Below are 16283 nucleotides of genomic sequence, written 5' to 3'. Positions count from 1 at the left end.
GGCGGCGCAGGCTCAAAGGGTTGAATGGCCTCCTCCTGTTTTCTATTTTTCTATCAGCTCCGTTAATGTTTGAGCACTAGAAGCTGACGATGTAGTGTTCGGAGTTGTAAAAAACAGTCCTAATGAATAAAAGCAAGGAGTTCGCTGGCCCTCACCACTAACAAAAACAATTTTACTGATTATTTATCACTTTTGTTTTCTGTGGAAAATTGTTGGATTCCAATTCACTTCTGCAGTTATGTGCAAAATGACTTCAAAAGTAACCAATTTACATGTCAAGTGCTTTGGAATATACTGAAAACGTAAGATGATACGGGTAATTTTGTTTTCAACAGATTCTATGCTTGTAGTAAAATTGGTCCTGGTTTCCTCAATTATTTCCTTGTGACTTCAAATTAAATATTAACAATGTACAACAAAGTCCTCAAGCATTCAAGTGTAGTCAGTTTAAACATGTAGAGTGTCCGTGGCTGAAGATACTTGGTAATTAATTCAGCTATGAACATTTTAAAGCTGATCTCATTAGCCATCCTAATTCCAAAGTCCCACCTTCGGCATGCAAACACTACATTGCAGTTAAATTTGAAATGCACCATTTGGTGCAAAAAGATTTGCAGAGTATGTCAGGGTGTCCTAAAACACTTTACACACTTTGAAGTGTTGTCACTGTTGTAATGTAAGAAAGAAGCCAGCCAATTTTTCACATCAAGCTTCTAAAAAGTGCATTGTGAAGATAAACAAGTATTCATTTTCAGTGACGTTGATTGAGGGGTAAGTATTGGCCAGTACATCAGTGCTAACTTCCCTTGTCCCTCTTCAAAACAGTGGGACAAGATTTGAGTGGCGAGATGGGGTGGGGGCAGTGGCGGGCGAGCACTGAATTTCCCTCCGCTGGCCTGTGTGCCGGATCTTGGCACTGTCAAGACTCCTGGCCATTTTCCAGGCGGAAACTGCAGGAACAGCTACGAGCTGCAAGTGGCAGAAAGCTGATTGAACCAGTTAAGGGAGCAATTAAAGTCCCTCTCCTGTGGTGACTGAAAGCTTCCAGTTGGCAGACAGGCCTTTTCCAGGAGCTGAAACATCAGGGAAAGGGGGTGGCCTCCCTGCGACTTTTTATTGGGGGGGGGGGGGGGGGGGGGGGGGGGGGGGGGGGGGGGGGGGGGGGGGGGGGGGGGGGGGGGGGGGGGGGGGGGGGGGGGGGGGGGGGGGGGGGGGGGGGGGGGGGGGGGGGGGGGGGGGGGGGGGGGGGGGGGGGGGGGGGGGAGATTAGAAGTGCTGAGTGGGCACCTCCACTGGCCATTTATTGGTCACTCTTTCAAAACTCTTGACGGCTGGCTATTCCTGACATGGTGTGGGGTCAAGACCTGCATTTGATCCTGCCCCTAAATGGGGACTCCAGCCGATGATCTTTTGCATCTCTCCAAAGGACTGCAGGATAGGCGGGGACAGGGCGGCGAAGTGGGCCTAGGTGTAAGGTGCTCTTTCAGGGGACCTGTACAGACCCGATGAGCCAAATGCCTCCTTCTGTACTTCAGGGATTCTATGGGACCTGAGAGCAGATGAGAAACTGATTGATTCCTCTTTAATGCCCAGGTTTGAGAAACAGACGATAGAGTAATAACTCAAGATTATTCCAGTGCTGTTTAATTTCTGATTTGTAAACTAAGGATATATAAAAAATTTCTTGTAAATGGTATATATATTAAATTCCAATATAGTAGTTTTATTGAAATCCTATATAAAATTTCTCCAGAAATTAGGATAATTTCCTGAGTTGGACACTTGAGGTGTATTTATTTACCAAACTCAATAAATACTCAAAAATGTGCAGCTGATTTTTTTTGTTCAAATTCCAAACGTTTCCCTTTCTCCTCCTCTTTTGTCTCCTTTCACTTTGAATATTTTTCAGTTTAAAAAAAAATGATTCAGTTTATCTTTTGATTCCTTATTTATTGTTTTCCAATTAATTTAGCATGGCCAATCCACCTATCCTGCACATCTTTGGGTTGTGGGGGTGAGACCCACGCAAACACGGTGAGAATGTGCAAACTCTACACGGACAGTGACGCGGGGCCTAGATTGAATCCGGGTCCTCAGCGCTGTGAGGCAGCAGTGCTAACCACTGTGCCACCGTACTGCCCCCTATCTTTTGTTTTTCTAAGCTACTTTGACATTATGCAGGTTGCATGAGTCTTGTACAATGTCTGGAAGTGTGTAATATAAAATTGATGGATCTTTCAGGCTGTTTTACTTGTTGCATAAAGCTGGCTGCGCTTTGGAGTCCACGTAAAAGGCATTTCCTGAAAGTAGTCCATGAGTTAAGAATTTGTGAATGTATGTAGCCCCCTTTAATTTAAGTGGTTCAGTATAAAAATTATCCAAGACAGGTTAGTTTGTTACAAGGCTACTACTGAAAATGATTTAAGTGAAAATACAAATACAGAGGCTAAAATGCAGATAACGCAGTATAAAAATACTTAAAGATGAGATTTTGGGGCAGCACGGTGGTGTAGTGGTTAGCACCGCTAACTCAGTGTTGAGGACCCGGGTTCGATCCTGGCCCAGGTTACTGTCTGAGTGAAGTTTGCACATTCTCCCCGTGTCTGTGTGGGTCTCACCCCCACAACCCAAAGATCTGCAGGATAGGTGGATTTGTCATGCTAAATTGTCCCTTAATTGAAAAAAAAAGAATTGGGTACTTTAAATGTTAATAAAAAGGTGAGATTTCAAATCCGTCTGAGCAATATCATTGCAGATCCATTGCTTGAATTCCTTCACTTCCGAAGTGATAGAATTGAAACTTCGGATCCAGTTGGCTGCTGCGATAGCTTCAATAATTGAACAGTCCGTGTTTCCCTCTCCCTGGTGGGTTCAGCAGGACAGCAGGTTTTTGGCAGAGAGTGAAGATTTCCTATTTCTCACTAATTCTGTGGCTACAGCATTTAAGGGTTGCCTGGGCTTTTTCAGCAAAATCAGCAGTTGATTTATTTCAAAAGCCTTTCTCTTTGTCCTCCCTTGGCCAAAAATCCTTTCTAAATTGTTTCTCAGAATTCTTCCTGAGGTTCTGCACACAAAATTGCTGTTTGCAGCCTGCCTTTTCACAGCTCCAAAACTTAATATGGCTGCTATCGCAAACTGTCAAATCATGTTGTTAACCTTTTAGACATCTCAGCCTTTGACTTGAATGGTCCCCACTCTCTTGGGTGTGAGCAGATGGGAAAGAACTATTCACACCTCCAGGGAAAGTCGTTGTCTGTTTGAAGACTCACTGAATTTCAAAAGTTTTTTTCATGTCTGAGTATGTCTGCTTGTAATCCACCTGGAGCCTTCCAGAAGCTTGACAATATTGCAGTCAAGAAAAAGTTAGGTGATTATTGGCAGCCACCTTCAAGGCTTCTTCTTTCCATTTTAAAGGGAAGATCAACTTTTTTGTACAAAATCTGAAATTTCTCAACTACACATTTGTGACAGTGTCCATGGCTTCATTCAATTAGAAGTAGCTTACGGTTATTGTTGATCCAGTCCATATTTACAAAATCATTGAGTTTGTTATTTTTGCATAATCACTCACGGCAATGCACTCAGCATCAAACTTGCATCTACTGGTAACTTTGAAATCAAACATTATTAAAGAAACACTCTACTCAGTGGTTATTCTATTGCAGAAGTTAGTGATTTTGAATAATTTGAACTATTTTGTTTCTTTGGTCAACTAACTGAGCAAATGTCACCATATTTTGATCCCTAATATGTATAATTAGAAAAGCTGACACACTTTTTGGAAAACACATCATAACTGAATCAAATACACAATGGGCTGTTTTATTTTAGAATACATGTCGAGATGAGCTTCAGGATGTTGAAATGACGGTGCTTAGAATTTCTTGATTAGTGTAGATAAAGGTGCCTCCTGCTGCTTTTTTTGTAAAATTAGTTTGATTTCTGTGGTCTTGCTAACTTTATTGTATTGCAGAATTACAAGAATATTTGAGCATTTTTGATTTACATGCATGTTATCTGCCAAGTGTGGAGGAAATTCCATCTTTGCTTCAATTCTTTAAGTAGCTTTTCAAGATGTTTTTTTCCCCTTGGTCGAGCTTTTTTTTTCTTCGTAGTAATTGTAGCATTTATGTCACAATGTTCAAACATTAGCCTATTTCTAGTAAATGCTGTAACCACTATGGTTTGTTTGGTAATATTTAGGTTTACTGGGATAATGGAGCTCAGATTATTCCACCTCATGATCAAGAAATCGCACACGCCATTGATGAAAATTTGGCGCCATGGTCAGAGTCCTGGAATGACAAACTTGTTGATTACAGTCCACTGATTAAAGATCCTTATGAAAATATGAAAAATAAATATCTTGAGTGTCTACAGAAGCATTGCTTTCATAGGTCAGTGACCAGATATACTTAGTATCTGACTTCTGTGGCAAACTGGCTAATGCCATCTTTTTCAAATTCATTTGACCATATATTTGATGTGATTCAAACTGCTCGGTAGACATTGGTTTTATCTGGAACTTTAATGTACCTTTACAGTGGTGGCATACTGTGGATGCTTGAAATCAGAAATACATATATTTTCTTTTTTTTAAATAAATTTAGAGTACCCAGTTTTCTTTTCCCAATTAAGGGGCAATTTAGCGTGGCCAATTCACCTATCCTACACATCTTTTTGGGTTGTGGAGGTGAGACCCACGCAGACACAGGGAGAATGTGCAAACTCCACAGTGACCCGGGCTGGGATCAAACTAACCACTGCGCCGCCGTGCTGCCCTCAAAATCAGAAATATAACCAGAAAATGAAGGAAATACTCAGCAGGCCAGGCTGAGCAATACCATGGAGAGCGATAATGTTGCAAATGTTAACTCTTCTTTCTTTCTTCACATATGCGGAGTATGTCCTGCTGAGTTTACATTTCTGTTGATATGCCACTGTACTTTTATTTGGCTGACATGAGTTTTAGCAAAAGGCATGATGGGACCTTTATGCAAATATGGCACTTAAATACAGAATTAAATGCATTCTTGTGCATCTTCCCATGTCCCATCAAAATAGTAATTCTGAACGATGATTTCCACTTTTCTGTTGTACATTTAAATGCTAATGAAATAAGCTTGTTTCCATAACTATTTTCCAGAAAATTCAGCACTTGGACTCAGCAATTACAACCTAATGACTTAATTGTGAAAGAGGACGAAATGTCAAAATTACTGCAGTATAAATAGCCCAGGCTTAAATTTTACGCTCAGTTCATTTTCCTTTTTCAAAAAAAATTTAATTTGTAGTTTCCAGTTTTCACAGAGTAATGGCTCAAGTGTGGTGTCTGATATTTACAAATTTTACACCGATTTTTACATGTGGTCTCCCCCATCTGCCTCCCCCCCCCCCCCTTCCTTCATTGATAGCTTGGTTTCCCTCTTAGTGTTGCCTTCTGCGCAGGGCACCACACACTGTGTTCATCATCTTTCTGTTGGGGCTTTAAGTTTTTGTTGTTGAGGGGGCTGTGTGGCCCCTCCCCTCCTCCTCTTCCTCTTTCCCATGTGACATCTTGAGTTCCCTTCTCTCCTCCACCTCTTTCTCTTGTGTGTCTTCCTGCCTCCCCCCCCCCCCCCCCCCCCCCCCCCCCCCCCCCCCCCAACCCCCCTCCTCTTTCCCTAGTCGCTGTTGGCCACAAGCAGGTCTTGGAACAGGCCAAGGATTGGCCCCCGTGCTTTGTGGAAGCCCTCGTCTAACCCTGTGGGTGGTGCTGCTGATTGCCAGCTGAGCAGGATTCCCCGGCCTGCGAATAAGGAAGCAGAGGCAAGGGCGTCGGCCCCCTTCCCCATATGTAGTTCTGGCTGGTCTGATACCGCGAAGACTGCTACTCTTGGGCACAGCGCCAGCCTCTCTCCCACAGCCCTGGACATCACCTCCAAGAAGGCTGTCCGGAACCCGACAAGTCCGGGACAGACCCAGAATATGTGGGTGTGGTTGACCAGGCCTCCCTCGCACCGTTCACATTTGTCTTCTACCTCCGGGAAGAATCTGCTCATTCGGGCTGTAGTCAGGTGTGGTCTGTGCACCACTTTGAAATGCATTAGGCTGAGCCTCGTGCAAGAGAAGATGGGGTTGGCCCTACAGCTTCGCTCCAGAGTCCACAACCCACTTCCATCCCCAATTCGTTCTCCCATTTTCGTCTGGCTTCGTCCAGTGGTAGTCTTGCCCTATCCAGTAACCGGCTGTATATGTTCCCACAGGTTTCCCCCCTCCTTACTGTTTGTGTTTATTAGTTCCTCCAGTAGTGTCTCTCTTGGGGCCCCTGGGGTATCTTGCCGTCTCCTTGCGGCGAAAGTGTTTCATTTGGAGGTGCCCGAGTTCATGTCCTGTGAGCTAACTCTTAGGTTAGCAGGGAGACTCCCAACTAGAGTTCAGAAAAATGCTTACAAACAACAAAGTACTAGAACTCCATAAACCAGGGGCTGGTTTAGCTCACTGAGCTAAATAGCTGTCTTTTAAAGCAGACCAAGCAGGCCAGCAGCATGGTTCGATTCCTGTACCAGCCTCCCCAGACAGGCGCCGGAATGTGGCGACTAGGGGCTTTTCGCAGTAACTTCATTGAAGCCTACTCGTGACAATAAGTGATTTTTTTTCATTTTCATTGTGCTCTTAAGGGGAGCTATATGTTATAATGAACAGAACCCCAAGCTGTAAAAATTCAACCCCAACAAGAACAAGAAAATGCAAGAATGAACATGCAAATGCAACAATTCAACATGCTGGTCCCCAACATCCAAACATTCAATCACACTGTGCCCAGCCCGTGTTTCTTAACAAACGAGCCAGCCTCAAATAAATACTCCTTTCCCTCGAAAGTCACTCTAAGCCGAGCCGGGAAGACTACAATGAACCAGATTCCACTTTTGTACAGCCGTGGCTTTATTGATGTAGCCCTTTTCACCAGCTCTGCTCCCACGACTTGGTAGAACCTGATGGTATGGACCTCTGATTTCAAGTCCCAATGCTCCTTCGTCCATCTCCAAAACCGTTATTTTTCTTTGAAGTTATGGAACTTCACTATTGCTGCACACAGTGCATCCTCAGGATGAGGCCTCTGCAGGAGTGTACAGGGAGCACGGTCCAACTCCGGAGGGGACGTGAATCCCCGCTCCCCCACCACCTTACCAAAAATCTCTGTGAAGTACTAGAACATAGAACATAGAACAGTACAGCACAGAACAGGCCCTTCGGCCCTCAATGTTGTGCCGAGCCATGATCACCCCACTCAAACTCACGTATCCACGTAACCCAACAACCCCCCCCCCCCCCCCCCCCCCCCCTTAACCTTACTTTTATTAGGACACTACGGGCAATTTAGCATGGCCAATCCACCTAACCCGCACATCTTTGGACTGTGGGAGGAAACCGGAGCACCCGGAGGAAACCCACGCACACAGTGGGAGGACGTGCAGACTCCACACAGACAGTGACCCAGCCGGGAATCGAACCTGGGACCCTGGAGCTGTGAAGCATTTATGCTAACCACCATGCTACCCTGCTGCCCTGCTACTCCATGGGCGTTGGGCCTTTCATCGCCTCTGGCAGCCCTATAATTTGAATGTTTTGTCTCACAGACTGATTTTGTAGATTGTTCACTTTGGACTTCAATGATTTGATCACTTTGGCCACCAAAGACATCTCCACTTCCAGTGAGACAATTGATCAGTGTGGCTCAAAAGGGCCACTTTCATATTGTGGTACTGTGGGCTTTCACGGTCTCATTGGTCTTCTCCAGAGCCGTTCATATGAGGGCCAAAGCCTCTTCCATTGATTTCTGGAGGTCCTCCGACACATTCGGTCAGTGTTTATCAAATTCCTTTGCCAAGGTACAAGAAAGCACCTCGGGTGTTAGTGAACAGGCTGGAGCCTCAGAGGCTGCCTCTGCCATTTTATATGCCGCTGAACTCTTGAGAGGTCTCTGACTCCGGCGATGAACATCTGCTATCCAGCTTCTTTCCCCAGCCTTTTCTGGGCATTTCAATCAAGCAGGGTCCATTCAATTAATTATGTGGATTTAACAGAAAATACCACCTCATACTGAGAGAAAGGGCCAAAACGTGCAGTACTCTAGCGGGAGCCACCTCGTGCGTGTCTTCTCATTTATGCCACTGGATGTTCAAAGTCCAATAAAAGTTAACCAAATATATAATTCAGGTGATTTATGGCAGCCATCGTTGATCAGCCCTTTTCGTATATTTTTGAAAAAAATCATGTATTATTTAAACAGTTTGGTATATCTCTGATTAGCTGGTGATGCTGCACGTTCCTCTCACTCAAACCCAGTTTCCTATCATCGTGGCACTTAGAATATTTTTCTAAAGTTAGAAATCCTGTATCAATGCAAATTGTTGTTGTAATGTGTGAAAAGTTGTCACCTGAAATGTTCCATTTGATGCATTGTGTTACTGTGAAGTCTCAATAGTTGTGCATCACTGATTTCAGAGCAGATGACCACTCAAAACAGCACAGGTTTCAAAAGCGTGCTAATACTCACATATTTCCGAAGTTATTTCCGAATAAGTACTTGCTATGTTTTATTGTTGTGTGTTAATTTCAAGTTTTTGTAATTGATTTTATTCAAAAGCATCACGGCTTTTGATTGCCTGCACCAGAAAATATTTTTGGCACTGATCTGGCTTCAATTTTCTTTTATTTAGGGAGATAAATAAGACAACTAAACTTAAATTTGTACACACATCCGTGCATGGGGTTGGACATGAGTTTGTACAAGCAGCTCTCACAGCATTCAACTTCATCCCCTCCCATTGCAGTTCCAGAGCAGAAAGATCCTGATCCAGAGTTCCCAACTGTCAAATACCCAAATCCAGAAGAAGGCAAAGATGTACTGGTAAAGAGTGTCGCATTTTAATGATTTGTGTCCCTAGCCCTCAGCCTCTTTGAAGCGTTACTGTTTATCTTTGTGTAACTATAAACTTGCTATCATATCGATTATCCACATTACTTGGGAGCAAGCAGGCCAACTGAGTTGTGTACATTTTTTAACTTTCCATTTGCCATACTCCATTCAATAAAACATTTCAATTTTCCAGAATTTATCTTTTTCCCTGGCTAACAAGGAGGGAGCCACAATCATTTTGGCAAATGACCCAGATGCAGATCGACTTGCTGTAGCTGAGAAGCAAGAGAGGTAAGCTGTAAATACTTCAATTCTTCATTGAATTTTGTACAGTCCAAGCACTTTCCCCATCCATGCGAGTTCCCCAAGTTTGAAGAATTTTAGATAAAATTTCAGAGAGTTTCAGAACCTTCAGTATGAGGTGCCTTTGTTAAGGCTTTGCTGTGTGCCCCGTATCATCCTTTCAGGTGGTTTCTGACATTCATCACATAATGTAGGCAGCTATAAATCAGTTATTACTCGTCTTCCCACAAATTGACAGCGTGGGAGTGAAAGGGTAGGAATCATATTGCTTGCGTCGATTATGGGACAAAGGTGTTCCAAATTGCTAGCCATTTAATGCAGCAAAATATTTTGGTCCATATAAGACATGTCCAAACTGTTCCGGTTCATCAGTTAGAATTCCTAGGTCCAAGAAGAATTTTCTTCAGCCATGTGTTCATATTCAGGACCAATATATTCGATAGATTTATTTCAAAAAAAGGAAAAGGTGTAAAATATGCTAACTGTCACCGAGAACCCTGGAGTCATCGACCTTCCCTGAGGATCTGGATTAAGTAATCAGGGTAGAGTAAGCTTTGTATAGCCTATTGAATTTGGATTTTTAGAACATCAAGGCTGCTGGCATGTCATTAACTGTACACGAGGTATAAATGTTGATATTCCTCATGTGGCTGGGGAAGAAATTCTTGTACTTGAAATAATGTTTGATGGAAAAACAATAGTTGGAAGCTAGGTACGTGGTCATAGAATCATTACAGCACAGAAGAAAACCATTCAGTCCATTAAGGCTATGCTAGCTCTCTGGAGAACAATCCAGTCAGTCCCACTTCCCTTCTGTATCCACAAAGTCTTGCAAATTGATTTCCTTCATCTATACAATATCCGTTTAAAAATCATTGATCATCTCTGCTTCAACCACTCCTGTAGGCAGTAAGTTCGAGGTCATTAACATTTTCTGGTTAAAACATCCTTCCCTGTATCACTTGTCCAAAGCCTTGTGCATCCCAGCCCTCCTTCCATTGTGCTTATGTATCTGAGATGTGTTAAATGGTGTGTTTGGGTTGCAAAGATAAATGACTGCTGCTGAAGCTTCATAACTCTGCCTCAGAGAACCAACGGTTGTTGTATCCCTGCCATAGTCGAGAGGACTGTGGCATTGCATCCACATATTGTATTCTGGGTCTGCTAATAATTGTCATATGACTTCTGTTCATGCCATCTAGTAAGGGTTCAAACCCATGCTAGTCAGTCACTTAATGGCTAACTAGTAACTTTGTCTCGTATGGAGAGGGGAGGAAAGAGGTAACAGGCTCCTTACTTAGACAGCACCTTCCAAACCCACGACCACCAGCCATCTTCGTAGAATCATAGAATTTACAGTGCAGAAGGAGGCCATTTGGCCCATGGAGTCTGCACCGGCCCTAGGAAAGAGCACCCTACTTAAGCCCACACCTCCACCCTATCCCTGTAACCCAATAACCCCATCTAACCTTTTTGGACACAAAGAGCAATTTTGCATGGCCAATTCACCGAACCTGCACATTTTTGGACTGTAGGAGGAAACTGGATCACCCGGAGGAAACCCACGCACAAACGGGGAGGATGATCAGATTCCGCACAGACAGTGACCCAAACCGAGAATCAAACCCAGGTCCCTGGTGCTAACCACTGTGCTACCGTACTGCCCTAGGTTGAAGGACAAGGGCAGCTGATGTATGGGAATACTGTACTACCACCTGGATGTTCTCCAAGTCACTCACCATCTTGACTTGGAAATATATCGGCGCCATTCCTTTACCGTTGCTGCGTCAAAATCCTGGCCCTAACAGCACTGTGGCTTTACCTACACTACATGGAGAACAGCAGTTCAAGAAGGCAGCTCACCAGCTTCTCAAGGGAAACTAAGAATGGGCAATAAATGCTGGCCTAGACAGCAAGCCCATGTCCCATAAATTATTATTTTTTTTAAAGTCTCAGCAGATTAGAATTAGCTTCAGATGATACATCGGGTGAAATTCTCCCCTACCCGGCGGGGCGGGGGGTCGCGGAATTCTCCGCACCTTTAGGGGCCAAGCCCTCACATTGAGTGGCTAGGCCCGCGCCGGAGCGGTTGGCACCACACCGACTGGCACCAAAACCGGCAACAACGGCCTTTGCCGCCCGGGACTGACAGAAAGGCCTTCGCTGGTTCGCGCTTGCGCACTGGGGGATTCTCTTTCGCCTCTGCCATGGTGGAGGCCGTGGCGGCGGCAGAAGAAAAAGAGTGCCCCCACGGCACTGGCCCGCCCGCCGATCGGTGGGCCCCGATCGCGGGCCTGGCCACCGTGGGAGCACCCCCTGGGGGCCCGCTCGCGCCGCCGATCCCGTCGGCACAGAGGTGGTGCAAACCATGGCGGCGAGAGAGGCCTCTCAGTGGCGGGATTTTGGCCCATCCGGGCCGGAGAATAACGGCAGCACAGAAACCCCGTAGCCTCCTGCCGGCCCCCACCATTCTCCGAGGCAGGCGGCGGGATTGGCGGCACACCGACTTTTTGCGGGTGGGAGAATTCTGGACAAGGCGGGGGCGGGATTTTCGGCGGCCCCGGGTGATTCTCCGACCCTGCTGGGGGTCGGAGAATTTCGCCCATCAGTTGTGAAAGCTAACCCTCCAAGGAAGAATGAGCAAGATACCTGAACCAGGTAGATCCATTCTGCTTCAGGGCACCATCAGAGGTAAATACAGAATCATTTAAAGAGTTTGATTTAGGAGTAATGATGTAAATACCTACCTTTGATTTCAATAATTTTCTAGTTATTCGCTTGTCTTGTTTGAATTTTTTTGTCACTCCAGCTGTTGTTTCCATCAATTTACATGAATGGAAACAATAACTTCTCCAAGGATCAGGATTGACGAGGCTGTTGAGTTTAACATTATGTAATCTATGTATTCACATTTCAAAGGGAAACTTTCACATTCTCCTTAATGTAAACAAAATGTTGTGACATCAGTTTAGCTCACATTTTTAGTAGCTTGATCCTTTATGGAAAAGTGATTATAATATGTTAGAATTTCACGTTCATTTGAGGGTGAGAAACTTGGGTCTGAAATGAGTTTCTAAATTTAAATAATGGGAATTACAATGCTCTAATAACTCTACCAAGGCCAGGCTTCGTGCTAACTCTTGTTTATTCAAACAACAAAAAGAACGTCTGCCGCACTGTACAGTGCTTGCATCCCAGCCTGGGGACTATCTGGGACGCTTGTCCGGGGCTAGGCTGCGGGTTTTAAACACTCGCCGAAGTTCCTATTAGGTGACCCGTTGCTCGCTCAATGGGGCAGCTCGTATTCCACGAATCCCACTGATCCTCCGTGTCCTTATGATCCTGATAACATCCCTCCCCTCTCAAGTCAGTTTCACCCCTGGTGCTTCCATGACGGGGAGGCTTCTTCCTCACTTTTCCCTTGGCCTTGAGTCCAGAATAGGTGTAGCCGATCTGGAGGTGTGAAACAGATTGGTGATCTTTCCGTAGGGAGAGCCGAAGGGTCACTGACATGGGTTCTTCTGCTTTGGCTATCAGGGGACTTCCTTATTCCTTGGCCTCCATATTAGAATCAGAGTCTTCACAATCAGGGGAGACAGACATAAGGTCCTCTACAGGTGGTAGCCCTGCGCTAGCGATGACCACCACTGGAGTCGGAGACTAGGCTTCCACAGGGGCAGGCTTCCTACTTCTTAGGTAGTTCAGGTGTTTCTTCAGAACTTTGTTATAGACCTTAGCCTTCTCGGATACAGGCCCCATTTTCCCTAATAGGACCGCAGGGACCCAACAACAGCCATCTACGAAATTCCATACATAGGCTAGGTCACCAGTCTTAAACATTCTCTTGGGTATTATGGCATCATGATTTCTTTTTTGATTTTCCTATTGAGACTCCACCCTCCTTGCCACATTTGAAAATAACAAACTTAACCTGGTGCAAAGCCATTGTTCCATTAAGACTTCTGCAGGGCGACTTGTCATGGTATGGGGAGTAGTTCTGGAGTCAAATAAGAACGGTGCCAACCTAGTTTCTATAGCTGCGGCCGGTAGCTTCTTCATAATATTTTAGAGGATCTGCACTACTTGCTCTTGCCAGTCCGTTGGACGACAGATGATGTAGCACTTCCTAATGTGTTTGGTTCCATTTGATTTCTTGAAAGCCTCGACCTCCTAGCTAGTGAAGGCCATGCCATTGTTGGAAGCTAAGACATCCGGTATGCCATGTGTGCTAAAGCTTTTTTGAAGTTTCTTGATGGTGGTCTGGGAGATTTTAGAGGCCATGCGATGTACCTCCGTCCACTTGGAATGTGCATCCACCAAAATCAGGAACATAGACCCCAAGAAAGGCCTAGTGAACTCTACATGTACCTGCACCAGCCTGGCCATCCACGTGGTGTAAGGGGCGGGGGGGACATTTCTGGTTTTCATGGCATAAGTTACATTATTTAACCAGGGACCTGATGTCTGTATTGAGCCCAGGCCACCAAATATAGTTTCTGGCAAGCATCTTCATTTTGGAAACCCCAGGGTGGTCGTTATATAATTCCATTAAGATAGGGCGCCATCCTGGGCAAGGAACAGCTACCCGGTATCCCCGACGCGGAGTTCTTCTCTCTTAGTTGGGTATGGTTTCATGTCATCAGAGGGTTGTCCTCAGATCCTCCCGTTCAGGATCATGTGTTTTAGCTTTGATTTTTTATAAATTTAGAGTACCCAATTAACTTTTTCCAATTAAGGGGCAATTTAGCGTGGCCAAACCACCTACCCTGCACATCTTTGGGTTGTTGGGGCACGCAAGCACGGGGAGAATGTGCAAACTCCACACAGACAGTTACCCAGTGCCGGGATCGAACCTGGGACCTCGGTGCCGTGAGACAGCAGTGCTAACCACTGCGCCACCGTGCTGCCGAGTTTTAGTTTGATAACATTGGATCCTTCTGTCTCCAAGCCTTGATTTAGCTCACTGATACTGGCAGGGTTTCTGAGAAAATCCAGGCCGTTGTGACCTCTTCCGATGCAGGCAAGGGAGCCAAGCTTGTTGGGAGTGTGAGACTACTCAAAGCATCAGCGTTGGCTGTTCACATTCCAGGGCAATGCTCCAAGGAATATTTGTAGGCTGCCAGTACCCAGACCCAATGCTAGATGTGGGCAGAGGCAATAGGGATTGCCCTATCTTCTTTAAAAAGGCACAGTAAAGGCTTGTGGTTTGTCAGTATCACAAAACGCCTACCAAAGACACACTGATTACTTTTATTTTCACCAAAAATAATTGCCAAGCCTTCCTCCTCAAATTCCGAGTAGCGCCGCTCCGTACCTGAAAGAGTCCTGAATGCACAGGCAATGGGTCATTCTGTGCTGTCTTTCCAATGATGTGAGAGTACTCCCCCAACTCCATAAGGACAGGCGTCGCATGTCATTATGAGTTCCTTCTTGGGATTGTAATGGACCAATAAGTCGGACAATAATGGCTGTCTTTTGGCTCTTTCAAAGTCCTCTTCTTGTGGCACCTCCAGGGGCCATTTCTGGTATTTCATCAATGATAGATGTGATGGCAACAACAAGGAGGCAAAGTTCGGGATGATTTTCCCATAATAATTGACTGGTACAGGAAGGATTTCAATTCCCTGGTGTATCATGCCGTAGGCGCTTCCTTAATGGTTTTGACCTTGTCCGCCACGGGGCATAGGCCTTTTTGTCCACTCTCTAGCCCAGATAGGTTAATTCATTCGCTTGGAAAATGCACTTATTTCTTTTAAGGTGTAACCTGCTTTTGACAAGCGCTGCAGGACCTCATTTAGCTTTTTTGGGTGCTTCTGCTCCTTTAATCAGAACATCATCCAGATACACTGCCACCTTGGGTAACCCTTGGAGTATATGCTCCATAACCTGCTGAAATATGGCACACACCGATGAGACTCCGAAGAGCAGCCAGGTATATTCGAACAGGCCCTTAAATGTGTTATTTACAGGAGGTTTTACCCAGTTCAATTTGGAGGTAGGCGTGGCTCATGTCCAGTTTTGTGAAAGACTGGCCACCTGCCAGTTTGGCATATAGGTCCTCTATATGTGCCATGGAGTACCTGCCCAATTTTGAATTCTATTTAGCTGTGAGTGTATAATCCCTGCAAAGACAGTCTGATTTGTCGGGTTTAAGGATGGGTACGATGGGCGAAGTCCATATCAAGAACTGCACGAGTCTTTTTATCTCTTAGCATTCCGTTTGTCCAAGCTCCATTTCTACTTACTCCAGCAACGAGTATGGAAGTGGTCGTGCCCTGAAGTATATTGATGTGTTCTCGATGCCATCATAGATTCTGGCTTTTGGCTTCTTATCTGGGTAAAATGCAAATTGCTGATTAAGGCAGCCTTGGCTTGGTTGAGCCCTTCTGCAATGCTTACAATAGTCCATTAACCAGCAGTTGCATTTCTCCACCGTGGGTTCCCTGTGGTTGTGTTGCGGTTTCCTCGACTGTCAGAGAGCCCCTGCGGAGCCCCCTCAGGCAATGGGCGACTCACATAACCTCCTCCATCCAAGGTATGGGCTTTCTTGTTCAAGGCCTCGCCCACAAACAGAGGTGCCCCTTGTAGTTCCTGAGCCCTTTCTCTGAGTTCTCCAGGGATAGGACTATCTGAATGGCCTTTTTCAGGTCTAGAGTAGGCTCCACCAGTAAATACTTTAGACAGCTATTATTGTCTAATTTATTGACCCATTATGATATTGTTTATGCCGCACACCTTTCTTTCATGTAGCATCTTGGTCAGGGATGGGTCAAATTCACAGTATTCCACCAGCATCCGTAGCCTACTGAGGAATTCAATGATGGGTTCCCCTGAGGTCCTCTTTACTCTATTGAAACGGTACCTCTGGAGGATGATTGAGGGCTTCACTTCATAATGGTTTCACACTCGGTCTAAAAGCTCATCAAAGTTTTTGAATCGGGGCACCTGGGACAGTCGGGCATTTTATTACACTAAATGTAGAATTGCCTTGCCCCTCGTACCGTTGTTAGCCCGGAAAAAATAGCGCATACGCTTTGCATATTGGGCCCAGTCTTTTCGGTAAACACAAGCTGTACAA

General features: G+C 45.2%; 1 protein-coding gene across 1 annotated transcript in view; it reads left to right on the top strand.

Annotated features, from left to right (window-relative positions):
• LOC119962993 (phosphoglucomutase-2-like) overlaps positions 1 to 16283 on the top strand; it is a 100692-nt gene that overhangs the window by 44709 nt on the left and 39700 nt on the right. The window contains 4 exon segments of the mRNA XM_038791430.1: positions 4204 to 4397; positions 8703 to 8802; positions 8804 to 8893; positions 9096 to 9193. Coding sequence (XP_038647358.1) covers positions 4204 to 4397; positions 8703 to 8802; positions 8804 to 8893; positions 9096 to 9193 — 482 coding nt within the window.

The sequence above is a fragment of the Scyliorhinus canicula genome, chromosome 3 (genome assembly GCF_902713615.1).
Source record: "Scyliorhinus canicula chromosome 3, sScyCan1.1, whole genome shotgun sequence".
NCBI classification, from domain to species: domain Eukaryota; kingdom Metazoa; phylum Chordata; class Chondrichthyes; order Carcharhiniformes; family Scyliorhinidae; genus Scyliorhinus; species Scyliorhinus canicula.
This window is presented reverse-complemented; position numbering and strand designations above follow the sequence as displayed.